Genomic DNA, 19,703 nt, shown 5'->3' on the forward strand with positions numbered 1-19,703 from the left:
TTTTTTAATATCTTTATTGGACTATAATTGCTTTACAATGGTGTGTTAGTTTCTGCTATATAACAAAGTGAATCAGCTATACATATACATATATCCCCATATCTCCACCCTCTTGCGTCTCCCTCCCACCCTCCCTATCCCACCCCTCTAGGTGGTCACAAAGCACCGAGCTGATCTCCCTGTGCTGTGTGGCTGCTTCCCACTAACTAGCTATTTTACATCTAGTAGTGTATATATGCCAATGCCACTCTCTCACTTTGTCCCAGCTTACCCTTCCCCCTCCCCATATCCTCAAGTCCATTCTCTACGTCTGTGTCTTTATTGCTGTCCTGCTCCTAGGTTCTTCAGAACCATTTTTTTTTAAGATTCCATATATATGTGTTAGCATATGATATTTGTTTTTCTCTTTCTGACTTACTTCACGCTGTATGACAGACTCTAGGTGCATCCACCTCACTACAAATAGCTCAATTTTGTATCTTTTTATGGCTGAGTAATATTCCATTGTATATATATGCCATATCTTCTTTATCCATTCATCTGTCGATGGACACTTAGGTTGCTTCCATGTCCTGGCTCTTGTAAATAGAGCTGCAATGAACATTGGGGTGCATGACTCCTTTTGAATTATGGTTTTCTCAGGGTATATGCCCAGTAGTGGGATTGCTGGGTGGTATGGTAGTTCTATTTTTAGTTTTTTAAGGAACCTCCATACTATTCTCCATAGTGGCTGTATCAATTTACATTCCCAGCAACAGTGCAAGAGGGTTCCCTTTTCTCCACACCCTCTCCAACATTTATTGTTTGTAGATTTTTTGATGGTGGCTATTCTGACTGGTGTGAGGTGATACCTCATTGTAGTTTTGATTTGCATTTCTCTAATGATTAGTGATGTTGAGCGTCCTTTCATGTGTTTGTTGGCAATCTGTATATCTTCTTTGGAGAAATGTCTGTTTAGGTCTTCTGCCCATTTTTGGATTGGGTTGTTTGTTTTTTTGATACTGAGCTGCATGTGCTGCTTGTAAACTTTGGAGATTAATCCTTTGTCAGTTGCTTCATTTGCAAATGTTTTCTCCCATTCTAAGAGTTGTCTTTTCATCTTGTTTATGTTTTCCTTTGCTGTGCAAAAGCTTTTAAGTTTCATTAGGTCCCATTTGTTTATTTTTGTTTTTATTTCCATTTCTCTAGGAAGTGGGTCAAAAAGGATCTTGCTGTGATTTATGTCATAGAGCGTTCTGCCTATGTTTTCCTCTAAGAGTTTTATAGTGTCTGGTCTTACATTTAGGTCTTTAATCAATTTTGAGTTTATTTTCGTGTATGGTGTTAGGGAGTGTTCTAATTTCATTCTTTTACATGTAGCTGTCCAGGTTTCCCAGCACCACTTACTGAAGAGGCTGTTTTTTCTCCATTGTATATTCTTGCCTCCTTTATCAAAAATAAGGTGACCATAGGTGCGGGGGTTTATTTCTGGGCTTTCTATCCTTTCTATCCATTGGCCTATATATCAGTTTTTCTGCCAGTACCATACTCTATTGATTACTGTACCTATGTAGTATAGTCTGAAGTCTGGGAGCCTGATTCCACCAGCTCCGTTTTTCTTTCTCAAGATTGCTTTGGCTATTTGGGGTCTTTTGTGTTTCCATACAAATTGTGAAATTTTTTGTTCTAGTTCTGTGAAAAAATCCATTGGTAGTTTGATAGGGATTGCATTGAATCTGTAGATTGCTTTGGGTAGTATAGTCATTTTCACAATGTTGATTCTACCAATCCAAGAACATGGTATATCTCTCCATTTGTTTGTATCATCTTTAATTTCTTTCATCAGTGTCTTACACTTTTCTGCATACAGGTCTTTTGTCTCCTTAGGTAGGTTTATTCCTAGGTATTTTATTCTTTTTGTTGCAGTGGTAAATGGGAGTGTTTCCTTAATTTCTCTTTCAGATTTTTCATCATTAGTGTATAGGAATGCAAGAGATTTCTGTGCATTAATTTTGTATCCTGGTACTTTAGCAAATTCATTGATCTAGTAGTTTCTGGTAGCATCTTTAGGATTCTCTATGTATAGCATTATGTCATCTGCAAACAGTGACAGCTTTACTTCTTCTTTTCCAATTTGGATTCCTTTTATTTCTTTTTCTTTTCTGATGGCTGTGGCTAAAACTTCCAAAACTATGTTGAATAATAGTGGTGAGAGGGGACATCCTTGTCTTGTTCCCGATCTTAAAGGAAATGCTTTGTTTTTCACCATTGAGAACGATGTTGGCTGTGGGTTTGTCATATATGGCCTTTATTATGTTGAGGTAAGTTCCCTCTATGCCTACTTTCTGGAGGGTTTTTATCATAAATGGGTGTTGAATTTTGTCAAAAGCTTTTTCTGCATCTATTGACATGATCATATGGTTTTTCTCCTTCAATTTGTTAATATGGTTTATCACATTGATTGACTTGCGTATATTGAAGAATCCTTCCATTCCTGGGATAAACCCCACTTGATCATGGTGTATGATCCTTTTAATGTTGGATTCTGTTTGCTAGTATTTTGTTGAGGATTTTTGCATCTTTGTTCATCAGTGATATTGGCCTGTAGTTTTCTTTCTTTGTGACATCTTTGTCTGGTTTTGGTATCAGGGTGATGATGGCCTCGTAGAATGAGTTTGGGAGTGTTCCTCCCTCTGCTATATTTTGGAAGAGTTTGAGAAGGATAGGTGTTAGCTCTTCTCTAAATGTTTGATAGAATTTGCCTGTGAAGCCATCTGGTCCTGGGCTTTTGTTTGTTGGAATATGTTTAATCACAGTCTCAATTTCAGTGCTTGTGATTGGTGTGTTTCTATTTTCTATTTCTTCCTGGTTCAGTCTCAGAAGGTTGTGCTTTTCTAAGAATTTGTCCATTTCTTCCAGGTTGTCCATTTTATTGGCATATAGTTGCTTGTAGTAATCTCTCATGATATTTTGTATTTCTGCAGTGTCAGTTGTTACTTCTCCTTTTTCATTTCTAATTCTATTGATTTGAGTCTTCTCCCTTTTTTTCTTGATGAGTCTGGCTAATGGTTTATCAATTTTGTTTATCTTCTCAAAGAACCAGCTTTTAGTTTTATTGATCTTTGCTATTGTTTCCTTCATTCCTTTCTCATTTATTTCTGATCTAATCTTTATGATTTCTTTCCTTCTGCTAACTTTGGGGTTTTTTTTGTTCTTCTTTCTCTAATTGCTTTAGGTGTAAGGTTAGCTTGTTTATTTGAGATGTTTCTTGTTTCTTGAGGTAGGATTGTATTGCTGTAAACTTCCCCCTTAGAACTGCTTTTGCTGCATGCCATAGGTTTTGGGTTGTCGTGTTTTCACTGTCATTTTTTTCTAGGTATTTTTTGATTTCCTCTTTGATCTCTTCAGTGACCTCTTGGTTATTTAGTAGTGTATTGTTTAGCCTCCATGTGTCTGTATTTTTTACAGATTTTTTTCCTGTAATTGATATCTAGTCTCGTAGCGTTGTGGTCGGAAAAGATACTTGATACGATTTCAATTTTCTTAAATTTACTGTGGCTTGATTTGTGACCCAAGATATGATCTGTCCTGGAGAATGTTCCATGAGCACTTGAGAAGAAAGTGTATTCTGTTGCTTTTGGATGGAATGTCCTATAAATATCAATTAAGTCCATCTTGTTTAATGTATCATTTAAAGCTTGTGTTTCCTTATTTATTTTCATTTTGGATGATCTGTCCATTTGTGAAAGTGGGGTGTTAAAGTCCCCTACTATGAGTGTGTTACTGTTGATTTCCCCTTTTATGGCTGTTAGTATTTGCCTTACGTATTGAGGTGCTCCTATGTTGGGTGCATAAATATTTACAATTGTTATATCTTCTTCTTGGATTGATCCCTTGATCATTATGTAGTGTCCTTCTTTGTCTCTTGTAATAGTGTTTATTTTAAAGTCCATTTTGTCTGATATGAGAATTGCTACTCCAGTTTCTTTTGATTTCCATTTGCATGGAATATCTTTTTACATCCCCTTACTTTCAGTCTGTATGTGTCCCTAGGTCTGAAATGGGTCTCTTGTAGACAGCATATATACAGGTCTTGTTTTTGTATCTATGCAGCCAGTCTGTGTCTTTCGGCTGGAGCATTTAATCCATTTACATTTAAGGTAATTATCGATATTTATGTTCCTATTACCATTTTCTTAATTGTTTTGGGTTTGTTATTGTAGGTCTTTTCCTCCTCTTGTGTTTCCTGCCTAGAGAAGTTCCTTTAGCATTTGCTGTAAAGCTGGTTTGGTGGTGCTGAATTCTCTTAGTTTTTGCTTGTCTGTAAAGGTTTTAATTCTCCGTCGAATCTGAATGAGATCCTTGCTGGGTAGAGTAATCTTGGTTGTAGGTTTTTCCCTTTCATCACTTTAAATATGTCCTGCCACTCCCTTTTGGCTTGCAGAGATTCTGCTGAAAGATCAGCTCTTAACCTTAGGGGGATTCCCTTGTATGTTATTTGTTGTTTTTCCCTTGCTGCTTATAATATTTTTTCTTTGTATTTAAGTTTTGATAGTTTGATTAATATGTGTCTTGGCATGTTTCTCCTTAGATTTATCCTGTATGGGACTCTCTGTGATTCCTGCACTTGATTAACTATTTCCTTTCCCATATTAGGGAAGTTTTCCACTATAATCTCTTCAAATATTTTCTCAGTCCCTTTCTTTATCTCTTCTTCTTCTTGGACCCCTATAATTCAAATGTTGGTGCATTTAATGTTGTCCCAGAGTTCTCTGAGACTGTCCTCAATTCTTTTCATTCTTGTTTCCTTATTCTGCTCTGTGGTAGTTATTTCCACTATTTATCTTCCAGGTCATTTATCCATTCTTCTGCCTCAGTTATTCTGCAATTGATTCCTTCTGGAGAATTTTTAATTTCATTTATTGCATTGTTCATCATTGTTTGTTTGCTCTTTAGTTCTTCTAGGTCCTTGTTAAACGTTTCTTGTATTTTCTCCATTCTGTTTCCAAGATTCTGGATCATCTTTACTATCATTACTCTGAATTCTATTTCCCCTTCATTTGTTTGGTCTGGTGGGTTTTTACCTTGCTCCTTCATCTGCTGTGTGCTTCTCTGTCTTCTCATTTTGCTTTCCTTACTGTGTTTGGGGTCTCCTTTTCGCAGGCTGCAGGTTTGTAGTTGCCATTGTTTTTGGTGTCTGCCCGCAGTGGCTAAGGTTGGTTCAGTGGGTTGTGTAGGCTTCCTGGTGGAGGGGACTGGTGCCTGTGTTGTGGTGGATGAGGCTGGATCTTGTCTTTCTGGTGGGCAGGACTGTGTCCAGTGGTGTGTTTTGGGGTGTCTGTGACCTTATTATGATTTTAGGCAGCCTCACTGCTAATGGGTGAGGTTGTGTTCCTGTCTTGCTAGTTGTTTGGCATAGTGTGTCCAGCACTGTAGCTTGCTGGTCATTGAGTGCAGCTGGGTTTTAGCGTTGAGATGGAGATCTCTGGGAGAGCTTTCACCATTTGATATTACGTGGAGCCGGGAGGTGTCTGGTGGACCAATGTCCTGAACTCAGCTCTCCCTCCTCAGAGGCACAGGCCTGACATGTGACCAGAGCACCAAGACCCTGTTAGCCCCATGGCTCAGAAAAAAAGGGAGGAAAAAAAGAAAGACACAAAGAATAAAATTAAGTTGTTAAAATAAAAATTTTTTAAATTATTAAAAATAAAAAAATTAAAAAGTAGTAAAAGAAAAGAAAGAAAGAAAGAAAGAAAGAAAGAAGAGAGCAACCAAACCAAAAAACAAATCCACCAATGACAGCAATTGCTAAAAACTAAAAAAAAAATAAAAACAGAATGTACAGACAGAACCTTAGGACAAATGGTAAAAGCAAAGCTATACAGACAAAATCACACAAAGAAGCATACACATACACACTCACAAAAAGAGAAAAAGGAGGGCTTCCCTGGTGGCACAGTGGTTGAGAGTCCGCCTGCCAATGTAGGGGAACCCGCCCTGGTCTGGGAAGATCCCACATGCCGCAGAGCGACTTGGCCCGTGAGCCATGGCCGCTGAGCCTGCATGTCCGGAGCCTGTGCTCCGCAACGGGAGAGGCCACAACAGTGAGAGGGCCATGTACCACAAAAAAAAAAAAAAAAAAAAAGAGAGAGAAAAAGGAAAAAAAAAAATATATATATATAAAAAGAAGAGAGCAACCAAATCAATCAACAAATCTACTAATGATAATAAACTCTAATTACCAAACTAAGATAAACGTAAAACCAGAAACAAATTAGATGCAGGAAGCAAACTCAAGTCTACAGTTGCTCCCAAAGTCCACCACCTCAATTTTGGGATGATTTGTTGTCTATTCAGGTATTCCCGAGATGCAGGGTACATCAAGTTGATTGTGGAGATTTAATCCACTGCTCCTGAGACTGCTGGGAGAGATCTCCCTTTCTCTTCTTTGTTCGCACAACTCCTGGGGTTCAGCTTTGGATTTAGCCCCGCCTCTGCGTGTAGGTCGCCTGAGGGTGTCAGTTCCCCGCCCAGACAGGATGGGGTTAAAGGAGCAGCTGATTCGGGGTCTCTGGCTCACTCAGGCTGTGGGGAAGGAGGGGTACGGATGCGGGGCGAGCCTGCGGCGGCAGAGGCCAGCGTGACGTTGCAACAGCCTGAGGTGCGCCGTGTGTTCTCCCGGGGAAGTTGTCCCTGGATCACAGGACCCTGGCAGTGGTGGGCCGCACAGGCTCCCGGGAGGGGCGGTGGGGAGAGTGACCTGTGCTCGCACACAGGCTTCTTGGTGGCTGCAGCAGCAGCCCTAGCATTTCATACCCATCTCTGGTGTCCGTGCTGATAGCCGCGGCTCACGCCCATCTGTGAAGCTCGTTTAGGCGGAACTCTGAATCCCCTCTCCTCACACACCCTGAAACAATGGTCTCTTGCCTCTTAGGCAGGCCCAGAGTTTTTCCCAGACTCCCTCCCGGCCAGCCGTGGTGCACTAGCCCCCTTCAGGCTGTGTTCACGCTGCCAACCCTAGTCCTCTCTCTGGGATCCGACCTCTGATGCCTGAGCCTCAGCTCCCAGCCCCGACCCGTCCCGGCGGGTAAGTAGACAAGCCTCTCAGGCTGGTGAGTGCTGGTCGGCACCGATCCTCTGTGAAGGAATCTCTCTGCTTTGCCCTCCGCACCCCTGTTGCTACACTTTCCTCCGTGGCTCCAAAGCTTCCCCCATGCCACCCCCAGTCTCCGCCCACAAAGGGGCTTCCCAGTGTGTGGAAACTTTTCCTCCTTCACAGCTCCCTCCCAGAGGTGCAGGTCCCGTCCCTATTCTTTTGTCTCTGTTTTTTCTTTTTTCTTTTGCCCTACCCAGGTACGTGGGGAGTTTCTTGCCTTTTGGGAGGTCTGAGGTCTTCTGCCAGCGTTCAGTAGGTGTTCTGTAGGAGTTGCTCCACATGTAGATGTATTTCTGATGTATTTGTGGGGAGGAAGGTGATCTCCGTGTCTTACTATTCTGCCATCTTGAAGGTCTCCTGGCATGCATTTTTGAGAATGTAGAGATTTTATGATACAAGCTTCCTGCTGTCTTGAGCTCATTGCTTTAAAGGACCCTTTACTGCTGGGCTACTTGCAACTTCAGATTATTAGTGGCTCCTCCTAGAACAATTACTGTCTGATTAAGAACTGGAAGTCTCTGCTCCCACGTGGAGCTGACCATGAGGAAGGGAATTATATGTGCCCACAGGCATTTATTTCCTGTTCACTGCCCCTCTGGCTGTGGTCAGCATGCTGGGGGACATAAGCTGTGCTCTGTCCTGGGCGGTGGGGGGGAGAGGGTGGACAGAACCCGCACAGGAGGAAATAAATGTGCCCGAGTGTCAGGAGACTGAAGTTCCCCTCCTTGCTGGGCTGCTGACCTGCTCTGTGACCTTGAGCAAGGACTTGGATCTTTCATGGTGGCAGTGTCCTCTGTGAAGGAACCTCTTAGGAGCCTTGAAATTTAAAAGAATAAAACGTCGTCTTGGGTTTCAACACAATGATGATGTCAGAACCTTGAGCAGTTATTTGTAACTTGATATATTTATTCACCCAATTGTTTATTAACTAACCAATTAGGCATCTTCTTGTTCCTGAAAGCCGTGAGACTGGGAACCTGATAGGGCAGAAACATCTATGTACTACTGTTCACAGCCATGTCCTCAGAAAGTGCCACCAAAGGACATGCAGACAGGGGACATGTTGTAGAGTAAAGGGACATATGACAAGGGTAGTTCACAACTTCCTGGCAAAGGGAAACTGTGAGAAAGAAGCCATGGAGGCCGCTGTGCAGCACTGTGGGAGCCACAGCCATCTTCTTGCCCTAAGGCAGCCCAGCCAAGGCTGCAGGAGCAGGTGACAGCATTTGAGCCGACTCCTGAGGGACACTCAGGAATGGCCAGGTAGACACAGGGGGATGGGCTGTGGGGCGGGCGGACAGGGGGCTGCCATTTCAGGCAGAAGAATCAAACAAGACAATAGATAAGGGAGGTTATGTGGACTTCTAGTCACTGGGGGAGACGGTCGATCTGGTTACTCTAAGAGTATTATATTAATGTTTGTTTGTTTTTATTTTTTTTATTTTTTTTATTTTATTTTTTTTTGCGGTATGCGGGCCTCTCACTGTTGTGGCCTCCCCCGTTGCGGAGCACAGGCTCCGGACACGCAGGCTCCGGACGCGCAGGCTCAGCGGCCATGGCTCACGGGCCCAGCCGCTCCGCGGCATATGGGATCCTCCCAGACCGGGGCACGAACCTGTATCCCCTGCATCGGCAGGCGGACTCTCAACCACTTGCGCCACCAGGGAGGCCCTGTTTGTTTGTTTTTAAAAAGTCAGGTTTATTGAGGTATAATTTAAATACAGCAAAATTAACTCTTTTAGGTGTACAGTTTGATGAGCTTTGACAAATACATACAGTTATATAACTACCACACATTTGACTGCCATCACCCCCAAAAAGTTTCCTTGTGCCCCTTTGTAGTCAGTCATCTCCCCCATGCTTAGTCCCTGGCAGCCGCTAATCTCACTTCTGTCTCTGTAGTTTTGCCTTTCAGAATTGTAGTGTGTAGGTTTTTTAAAAAATAATTAATTAATTAATTTTGAGCTGCATTGGGTCTTTGTTGCTGCATGCAGGCTTTCTCTAGTTGCAGCAAGTGGGGGCTACTCTTGTATGCGGTGCGTGGGCTTCTCCTTGCGGTGGCTTCTCTTGTTGCGGAGCATGGGATCTAGGCGTACGGGCTTCGGTAGTTGTGGCTCACGTATATTAATGTTTTTTAATGGATTTTAAGTGTTCAGTGATCACATGACCTTGGTTCATGGGTTGGTGTGTATTATCTCCATTAATTTTGAAAACACTTTGTTTGTATCTAGACTTTTGGATTTCACTAGTGCCACTGGCTATGAACACGTGGACTTGGACTCCTGCTTGCTCTCAGAACAGCCAAAGCTGGCTCTCCGTGGAGAGGACGGCCAACTCCCGCCAGAGCCCCAGCCTTTACCAAGTCCAGTAAGAAGGGCTTTCTTTAATTCTGTGGTTCAGGTCCAGTCAGAAAAAAAGAGCACCACCCAGAGGACATTAAAATGGGGACCTCGTGATAAAGCTGCGGGAGCACACAGGAGCAATGAGCACACAGAGGGAAGAGCCAGGACTGCCCAGGGAGCGAGTCTGAGCAGAGAGTCTCCCAGTGGGCACTGGAGCACAGAGAAGACAGGCCCTGCCAGGGAGGCGGGAAGGAGGAAGAGACATGCGGCTTCTCCCATTCACCCTCCAGCCTCCCAGCACTGCCTTCCATTGGCTGGAGGAACCAGCTGGAAGCCACTTTCCAAAGGAATCTGGGAGAGTTACAGGGTCACCCCTGTGAGAAGCAGGGGGGCAAGCGGGATGGCTCTCTGAGAAAACAGTGTATCAGACATGGCAGAGTGTCCCGAGCTGCAAGCTCTAATGCTCAGGCGCCTCTTTTGGTTGCCACACAGCCAGCTTTGAGGCAGAGGCTTTAGAAGGACTCCGTATCACTTTGGATTTAGTCAGAAACATGAAAATAAGTATTTATATAGGCCATCATACGTATCATTGTTGCTTTAAAAAATAAGATTTGATTCATCTAGGATAAGCCTGTTTGACCAAGTATTTTTAACAGCAGCCATTGTCAGTTTTCACTTTTCTTTCCCTTTTCTGATTTCTCTACTTCCTTGGTTGAAAGTTTACACTGTGATTTAGATGGCACAATCACACAAAAGCAGTACCTTGCAAGCAGGGCCCATCTTTGAGTTCAGGACAGTTGTCTTGGTACCGACCTGGAAAACTGAGTCTAAGGCCTCACTTGGTCCAGAGTCAGGGCACCTGCCCCTCCAGCCCAGCTCCTCCTGGCTGCACCTGCTCCTGTTTGGGTGGAACTAGCTCAGCCTGTCACCTGTGGGCAGTTACAGCTGCCCGGTGCTTGTGAGGCAGGTGCTCCTGTAACCGCTGACATCCTCAGGCCCTCCCCAGAGCAGGGGTTTCAGGGGCACAGGGACGCAGAGCAAGGCCTTTGCCCCTTAGGCCTGATGTAAATTCATGGGAATTTAGGTGAACTTGAGTGGGGCTGAAGTGAAAAACAAAAGCTCTAATTGCCTTCTCAGAGAGATAAAGAAAGGGGTGTGTAGTAAACTGTTCGAAGCAAAGAAGGTAAAATCAGTGCTGTGTGTTTGTGTTGCTGGTGCTCTGACACAATCGCTTCTGAGATGTTTCCCTCATGGAAAAACGCGTCAGTGTTAGTGGGGGTCCTGGTCGTGCGTGGCTGAGAACCGTGTGCGTCTCTTACAGGAATTGTGTGCCGTGGACAGAGCCCCGGAGTACGTCCCCAACGCCCGCCAGTTCGGCCTCGCAGAAGGCAGCCACTTGGTGCTGCCCTTTAATCAGCTGGCTGTCAGAAAGAGGTAGGCATTGCTCTGATGTCCTCATGAGGTATCTCACTGCTATAGATGAATCCAGGACGTATGCTTCAGCAATGGGTCTTTTCTAGAATAAGCTTCTTGTGTTTCACCATGGAGTGTTCAACTTGCCACCGTATGGCAGCAGTGAGAAGGCGAAGAGAGGAAGGCAGCCTCTGTGGACCTCAGATGCTTAAACATGGTTAAGTGGGGTTCTGTGGTTTGTCTTTACCCCATCTTGATGATGGCTGGTTGCTGCCTCTCTGTGTGTATGTAGGAAAGCACGTAGGTATCTAAATCCCCCTTCCTTCTGGAATCCCAGGTTCTCTGGATCGGTCATCTGGCCTTTGAACCCCATTCGACAGTAAGCACTCACTAATCTGATGAAGGCATTCACTACCTAAACTTTCACTGTGCCCCCAAATTCCTGGTGCCACACCCACACCCGTCTGCACGTTACCCCGGCCCTCCCACGTGCCTGTCCCAGGGACCCTTCTCCGTTCGGTGAAGCCGGCTCACATCCCAGGGATCTCATGGCCGAGGACCCACGGTCCTCCCCGCTCTTCCTGTGGCTCAGCCCCGAGGCCCGCACCTTCAGGCCTGCCGTGCTCTGTGCCTCTGCCGTGTCATCTGAGCTCACCGCCCCAGTACACATCTCGGCTCAGTGTCTTCTCTCTGCAGCCCCTGCCGTCGTTCCCCGTGAGTTCAGCAGCCGCCCAGCACCTCACCTTTGAGGTCCTCTGGCTTAGGTCTGTCTTTTCGTCCTCCCCTCCGAGCCACCCTCCCCCATGCTCACACCCTTGAGTACTTCCTAAGTACCCACCCCCCCTCCACAACCTCTACCTTAAGCATCCTACTAAACCCTCTCCTTCCTCCTTACTTCCGGCTCCAGCAGTCCCTCAACCGCATCAAGACCCCTGAGCCCTCATGCTTTCTCACCATCATCACCCTTTTTCTATCTCCCACAGCACAGTTTACCCCCTTACCCAGACAGGTTTGATGCCTTTATTACAGGTGTTCCTCTGCAAACTCCCTTAACCCTCTCATCTCTTCACTGTGACCCCAGGTAAAGCCCATGAGGGGCCTAATCCACACCAGAACCCAAGCTGGTGGTCAGGGCTGCAGAGATGCATCTCTTTTTCCTACCTGGTTTGACTTTAAAGCTGTGGCCACAGATCTCAGATGGAACCTCCAAACTCCAAACGTATGGGGAGCCAGTATACTTCTCTAATACATTCACATTTTCTATTTTTCATAGCTTCTTTTCTCTCAAAACTCTATGCATCCCCACAGCTCCCTTCATGCCCCAGCTGCTGTCTTGCCTCACTGAGAAGGCGCCCGTCCTCTGTCCACCATCAGAAGGAACACCCTGCCTCTGTCCCCCCGCCTCTCCCCTGCCACCTGGAGGAAGGGTCCTCGCCTTGCCCACTGGAGCCGTCACCCCTCCTCCCAGGACACGGGCAGCATCCATTTCTCCCTCTTTCATACCTGATCCTGTCAGCACACAGAATCACCTCCATCACCCCGTCATCAGGGAGACCAAGGAGCAAACACTTGTACCAGAGACTGTCTCGGTATTTTACACACAAACCCCAACTTAGTCCTCATAATTATCCTGTGAGGAGGGTATTATCTTCATTTTATAGACCAGGAAATTGAAGCACCTGCTCAGACTCCCACCCAGATGCTTGTGACCACTGCGCCGACTTCCTCTCTAGGAGTTCCTAACTTTCAAAACATAAACTCTCCAGTACACTGCACACCCCAGCCCACCCCACTCAATATCCCGGCTCTGCTTCACAGTGGAACGTCTTGGAAGAGTTGCCTTACGTGGCTGGCTGTCTTCCCCCACCTCCCATTCCCTCCTCTCCCCACCCGGTCGGCCTCGCCTCGCTCCCTGCCAGGTCGTCGGAGCCCTGCTACGGCCACGTCCGTGCGTGGTGGTGCCGCCCCCTCCAGGCGCTCAGCAGCATCAGCGCCCTGGACCCCTCTGCGTCCTTCGCGGCCGCGGCCCCGGCCCCAGGCTCCCCTCACCTCCGCCCCGCCCCGCCCGCTGCTCAGTCTCCTCCTCCGGCTCCTCTGCTATCAGAGGGGGCACCGCCCCTCCCGCCTCCCCTCCACGGCGCCTTCTGTGTTCCAGTGGCTGTGAAATGCCATCTATTCACACCAGCACCCACATCGCTAGCTCTGAGCTCCACCTAGAACCCAGGGGCTGTACACCCAACCACCTGGACATCTCCACGTGGATGGGGACAGGCCTCTCAACCTCAGTGCACCCAGAGAGAATTCACCGTCTCCCCGAAACCTGCATTTCTGCAGGCGTCACCACCATTCACCTGGCTGCCCAAGGCCCACACCTAGAGCTTGTTCTTTCCCTTGCTCTCCAAATTCAGTCCCTCAGCAAGTCCTGAGGCTTCTTCGTCCAGAACATTTCATGTATTACTTCACCTCCTCCGCGTCCCCCCCCCCCCCAACCACCCTGGTCTGAGCCCCAACCTGGCCTCTGTGGACTCTGGTACAGCTGCCAGCCTGACACCTGCTGTCACCCTGGCCCCATCTGATCTGCTCTTCGCATCACAGGTTCTTTTTAAGATATAAATCCAGCCATGCCCATCCCCCTTCTTAAAACCCTCCCGTGACTTCCCACTGCACTTACACTGAAATCCGCCATGCTCTCCTTGCCCTGTCCCCATGTGCCTCAGTGACCCTGTGCTCCCTTCTGTGGGAAGACACCCAGACGAAACCTTCCTCCACCCCTATATGGTGCCATCTCCCACATGGCCCCCTTGGGGATTCCTGGCCGACCGCCAGAATCAAACGGTTTGTTTTCACATAGTCTGCACTGTCTGAAAACGAAATGCAGGCCATTCCTGCGGAGGTTTGTGGGGCTTCCTCCTGTCTTGCATTCAGATCTCAGAAATAACCATCTTTCAGAGTTGCCTGCTCTGACTCCTTACTGTAGCCCCCACTTGGGCCTTCACATGACCCAGTTGTAACCCTCTGATTTCTTTCTGGTATTAGTTTCGGGGGGAAGGGACCTGCCTCAGTTCACTGCTTGATCCTCTGCTCCTAGAACCGTTCCTGGCAGGTGGAGGGACGCAGTAACCATGAGTTGAATGAATGGATAAGTAGATGAAGGGATGAATGACCTGAGATGTTAAATATAAATGTTGAAACACTTATTGGGGTCTCTCTTTGAGGTTAAAGAGTAAAAGTGAAAGCATATTCCTGAGAGCTGAACTCTTGCTTCCCTCCAGGCTCTTGGTCCAGCTAAGTATCCGAACGTTCGCCTCCAGTGGCCTGGTTTACTACATGGCTCATCAGAACCAGGTTGACTACGCCACGCTCCAGCTGCACGGGGGCCGCCTCCACTTCATGTTCGATCTTGGGAAGGGCAGGACAAAAGTCTCGCACCCTGCGCTGCTCAGTGACGGCCAGTGGCACACGGTACGCTCTCAGGAAGCTGTGATCACTCGTTCTGAGTTTTGCTCCAGCTGTCCCTAGTGTCCACTCCATTTCACAGTAGTGGGATCATCCCCTTTGATTTCCAGCTTGCTTTCTGTCTGATATCTGCCCCACAGAATGTAAACTCCTTGCGGGCAGGGACCTTTTCTGCTTCTGGAAATATCCCCAGGGCCTCACTCAGTGCCTGACACTTAGTAGGCACTCAGCAAACATTGGTAGAATGAACAAAAGGCACCAGAAATGTCCTTGGCTTGATGAGAAGTAAATCAAGCCCAGGGTGGCATGAATGGGCCAAACCTGACATCATGGCATTTGTGTCCTTGTGACTAGGACTCTGGAGCACACTGTATTCTTTTTGTTTTTTAATTTTTGAATTTTATTTTGTTTTTTTTATACAGCAGGTTCTTATTAGTTATCCATTTTATACATATTAGAGTATACATGTCAATCCGAATCTCCCAATTCATCACACCACCACTCCCCGACCCCCGCCACTTTCCCCCCTTGGTGTCCATGTTTGTTCTCCACATCTGTGTCTCAATTTCTGCCCTGCGAACCCGTTCATCTGTACCATTTTTCTAGATTCCACATATATGCGTTAGTATACAATATTTGTTTTTCTCTTTCTGACTTACTTCACTCTATATGGCAGTCCCTAGATTCATCCACGTTTCTACAAATGACCCAGTTTCGTTCCTTTTTATGGCTGAGTAATATTCCGTTGTATATATGTACCACATTTTCTTTATCCATTCGTCTGTCGATGGGCATTTAGGTTGCTTCCATGACCTGGCTATTGTAAACAGTGCTGCAATGAACATTGGGGTGCATGTGTCTTTTTGAATTATGGTTTTCTCTGGGTATATGCCCAGTAGTGGGATTGCTGGGTCATATGGTAATTCTTTTTAGTTTTTTAAGGAGCCTCCATACTGTTCTCCCTATGGGCTGTATCAATTTACATTCCCACCAACAGTGCAAGAGGGTTCCCTTTTCTCCACACCCTCTCCAGCATTTGTTGTTTGTAGATTTTCTGATGATGCCCATTCTAACTGGTGTGAGGTGATACTTCTTTGTAGTTTTCATTTTTGTTTCTCTAATAACTAGTGATGTTGAGCAGCTTTTCATGTGCTTCTTGTCCATCTGTATGTCTTCTTTGGAGAAATGTCTCTTTAGGTCTTCTGCCCATTTTTGGATTGGGTTGTTTGTTTTTTTAATACTGAGCTGCATGAGCTGTTTATATATTTTGGAGATTAATCCTTTGTCCATTCATTCGTTTGCAAATATTTTCTCCCATTCTGAGGGTTGTCTTTTCGTCTTGTTTGTAGTTTCCTTTGCTTTTTAAAAGCTTTTAAGTTTCATTAGGTCCCATTTGTGTATTTTTGTTTTTATTTCCATTACTTTAGGAGGTGGATCAAAAAAGATCTTGCTGTGATTTATGTCAGAGTGTGCTTCCTATGTCTTCCTCTAAGAGTTTTATAGTGTCCAGTCTTACATTTAGGTCTCTAATCCATTTTGAGTTTATTTTTGTGTGTGGTGTTAGGGAGTGTTCTAATTTCATTGTTTTACATGTAGCTGTCCAGTTTTCCCAGCACCACTTATTGAAGAAGCTGTCTTTTCTCCATTGTATATCCTTGCCTCCATTGCCATAGATTAGTTGCCCATAGGTGCGTGAGTTTATCTCTGGGCTTTCTATCCTGTTCCATTGATCTATATTTCTGTTTTTGGAGCATGCCGTGTTCTAACCGGCTCCAGGCTCAGCCTCCTTTCAACACCAACTGTGTGAAAACCTGAGCCATCCTTTAGGATTTCATTCAGGTTATTACTGCTATTTCTCAGATTCCTTAGAAATTATGCATGTTTTCACATTGCTGTAGGTCAAGACAGAGTACTTTAAAAGGAAGGGCTTCATGACGGTTGACGGCCAGGAATCGCCCATGGTGACCACGGGGGGAGATGCTACCACGTTGGATGTGGAAGGAAAGTTGTACCTAGGAGGCCTTCCCTCCGAGTACAGGGCCAGGAACATTGGAAATGTAAGCAGCATTTTCTCTCTGGGCCCATTTTGCCTTTATTGTGGTTGTGTTTGTTTTGTGGAGGAATATGTTTATGTTTAAATTATCTCGTTTGGGCCCAGGGCTTGGCTGCAAGATGCATGCCTTTCAAACCACATTCCTAGATTGTGTGGTGGAGCTCTTCCTTGAAGCCCAACCAGCCTTCCTGCTGGTTAGTTAACAGTTCCCTTTCTACAGCCATTTAGCCCCAGTACAGTGCAGGAAAGTCTGGCAAATTTGTATTTGCAGATTAGAAAACCCCACATTCTTGATTTCCACAATATTTACTCAAAATAATATAAAACCCTTTTACTACATTATAGTAGCTTTAAGTTAGACATTCATGTGAAGTGTTGTGGCAATTAGACTTTTAAAACCGAAAGGTAGTATTTTAATGTGTTTTGTTGAAGTGTAGGGAAAATTTGTGCTTGCCTTTCTCGTTGTCCTCACCATCATCTACCCCTGCATCATTTGGCTTAGATCACCCACAGCATCCCTGCTTGCATTGGGGAGGTGACAGTGAACAGCAAACAGCTGGACAAGGACAGCCCAGTATCTGCATTTGCAGTAAACAGGTGCTATGCAGCGGCCCAGGAAGGAACTTTCTTTGAAGGAAGTGGATATGCAGCCCTTGGTATGTATAATCAACAATCTCGAAAGAAATCTCTGGGGACGCACCTGCACTCCTAAGATGATATGGATCCAAGAATTATGATAGGACAGGACCCACTGCACAAGCTGCAGCAAGACCACGTTTCATGAAGTGTTCTAGTGTATTCTGGTTTCTCAGCTTCTAGCGTAAAAGCCTTCTCACCTCTCGTGCTATCCAGATGGCTTCCTCCCACCAGGGGTGGTGCCACTCCAGACAGAGTGCAGCATGTTGTGCTGGTATCATATGTACTTTCCCCAAATTGACATACGGCATACTTTCCCTGTCCAAGTTAATTAGGACCTTTGAATTCAAAATCAGTAGCATAAAATGTCTGGACCAGCCAGCCAAATGTGAGTCAGATTTGATGAAGAAATTAACTCCATTTAGATTGTTGAAATATTAATCAGTTATAAGTAGAGGAATGTAAATCTCTAAAATGCCTTAGAATGTAAAGTCCTCAAGGCTTAGAACTAGCTCTTAGAACTTTAGATGCTTGATTTGCTGGTTAACTTCCTGTTTGCACTCAGAACCGTGCTGCTCTGGCCCCTGTTCTTCTATCACAGGGAACTAATTTCTGGGCTCCTTTGCCCTGGGCTTCCAGGAGGCTCTAGTGGAAGACTGAGGTTGGGAGGGAGGAGGGGAAAAGCCAGCAAGCTTCCTTCCTTCACTATGTGCTTCTAAGATCTAGTGGCACCACCTTCTCCCATGTTTCCTTCAGCCCTGGGCATGGTAACAACTGCCTGCTCTGGCTAATATCCCTAATTCATTCAATTAAAAAAAAGCCTAGTGTGGACTCTGACTAATATACTCAGCAAATAATGACATACCCAGTAAGTAGACATTGGGAAAATAAAGTGCATTCTTCCTGGATAGATGATGATGGAGCTACATGGATCAAATCCCTTGTGATTTTTTTACCCACATGGCTGTAGCTGAGAGGATGTGCCTGCCTCGGTTCTAGTCAGCTTCATCCTACAGAAGTGCAAGCTGAGGCTCGGGGGTTGGAAATAACTTGCTGGTGGGGGTGGAGCCCAAATGCACAGCCAGCCAGCCCAGCCTGAGGCCATTCTGAGCCTGGGCCTTCCTGGGCAGGGCAGGCCTCACCACCAACTGGGGGTCTTCCTTGGTTTTTCAGTCAAAGAAGGCTATAAAGTACGATCAGATGTGAACATTACACTGGAGTTTCGCACCTCCTCAGAGAATGGTGTCCTCCTGGGCATCAGCAGCGCCAAAGTGGATGCCATCGGATTAGAGATTGTAAACGGCAAGGTGGGTGCTGAGTCTGGAGGGGGTCCCCCCGCCTCACCCCAGTGTCAGAGACAAAGCACTTAAGAAACAGTAGACACATCTAGAACCAAATTTCCAATTATTCACTTTAATGGAATGGAGAAAAGGTTGATTAATATTTAAAAATAGATAATCCTAAAAAAGCTTTTTAAAAATAATCTTTTATACTTTTGAAATTAAATGTAAAGCAAAACTGTAACTACAATACAAAAAACTTTTTTTTCCCCTGAAAACCATCTGAAAGTAAGTTACCAACCAAATGCCCCACTCTCCCTAATATTTGTTAACTTTTTATTTGGAAATCATTATAGATGATAAGAAGCTGCAATGTAATGTACAGGGAGGTCCTCATGTGCCCTTCACCTAGGTTTCTCCAGGGTTAGCATCCTGCATAACTAGTACATCAAATCTATGAAACTGACATTGGCTCAATCCACAGAAGTTATTCAGTTACGCTAGTTATACGTGTTTACGAGAGTGTGTGTAGCTCTACAATTTTATCACACGGGCAGCTTCATGTAACCACCACAATCAGGATGATGGTACCATTACCACAAGGCTCCCTCAAGCCACCCCCTTCATACCCACACCAACTCCCTCCCCCTGCATCCCTCACCCCTGGCAACCACTGATCTGCTTTCTGTCGCTCTGATTGTTTATTCACAGCTGTTACATAAATTAAATCATGTAGTATGTATTCTCTTGAGATTGGTTTTTTACACTCTCTCATTTCCTTGCAGTTTATCCAGGTTTGTTGTGAATATCGATGACAATTCATTTCTTTTTATTGCAGAGTACTCCATAAGATGGATGCACAACAGTCTAATTTTTTTAATACAAAAACATAATTGTTTTCTATAACTTCCTTATCCCCAGAGGGCCAGATGAGAACTTGGGAAGGTCTGCTATACCACTCATCAGACATGGGGAGTCAAGGTGGTGGTCTCTCGGGTCCTCTCTCTCCCTAATGCACTTTTACTGCACTGTGGTCAACTCATGTTGTTGTGGGATTATGATGCTTGACTCTTCCTGAGCTACTTACTGCCTCCTGGAAGGCAAGGAACAAGTCTCTTGATTCTCCCAAACTTATTAGCTTGTTTCTCGTATTTCCCTACTTACTCCCCACTGGGACTTTGGCCCCTAGGATATCCTAGAATGGGGGTGGGGAGGATATAATAAAGTCACAAGTCCTTCACCTATTCTCCCCCTTTATGTCATCTTCATGTTGAAACAAAAGTGCCTTTACATCCTATTGCTGCCGCTCTGCACTGTGGCTTATAGCCAACATCTTTTCTTAGCTGTACTTCAAAAGAATTTTGAAAATTTTTTTTATCCATTTGTAC

The 19,703-nt window shown here is 45.3% G+C and overlaps 1 protein-coding gene across 1 annotated transcript in view; it reads left to right on the top strand.

Annotated features, from left to right (window-relative positions):
* The window catches only part of LAMA1 (laminin subunit alpha 1), a 132,193-nt gene that overhangs the window by 110,484 nt on the left and 2,006 nt on the right, over positions 1–19,703 (top strand). Inside the window, exons 58-63 of the mRNA XM_060118355.1 lie at positions 9,367–9,502; positions 10,799–10,911; positions 14,163–14,352; positions 16,245–16,403; positions 16,902–17,055; positions 18,209–18,342. Coding sequence (XP_059974338.1) covers positions 9,367–9,502; positions 10,799–10,911; positions 14,163–14,352; positions 16,245–16,403; positions 16,902–17,055; positions 18,209–18,342 — 886 coding nt within the window. The remainder of the gene's footprint in view (positions 1–9,366; positions 9,503–10,798; positions 10,912–14,162; positions 14,353–16,244; positions 16,404–16,901; positions 17,056–18,208; positions 18,343–19,703) is intronic.

The sequence above is a fragment of the Mesoplodon densirostris genome, chromosome 15, assembly GCF_025265405.1.
Source record: "Mesoplodon densirostris isolate mMesDen1 chromosome 15, mMesDen1 primary haplotype, whole genome shotgun sequence".
In the NCBI taxonomy this organism is placed as follows: Eukaryota; Metazoa; Chordata; class Mammalia; order Artiodactyla; family Ziphiidae; genus Mesoplodon; species Mesoplodon densirostris.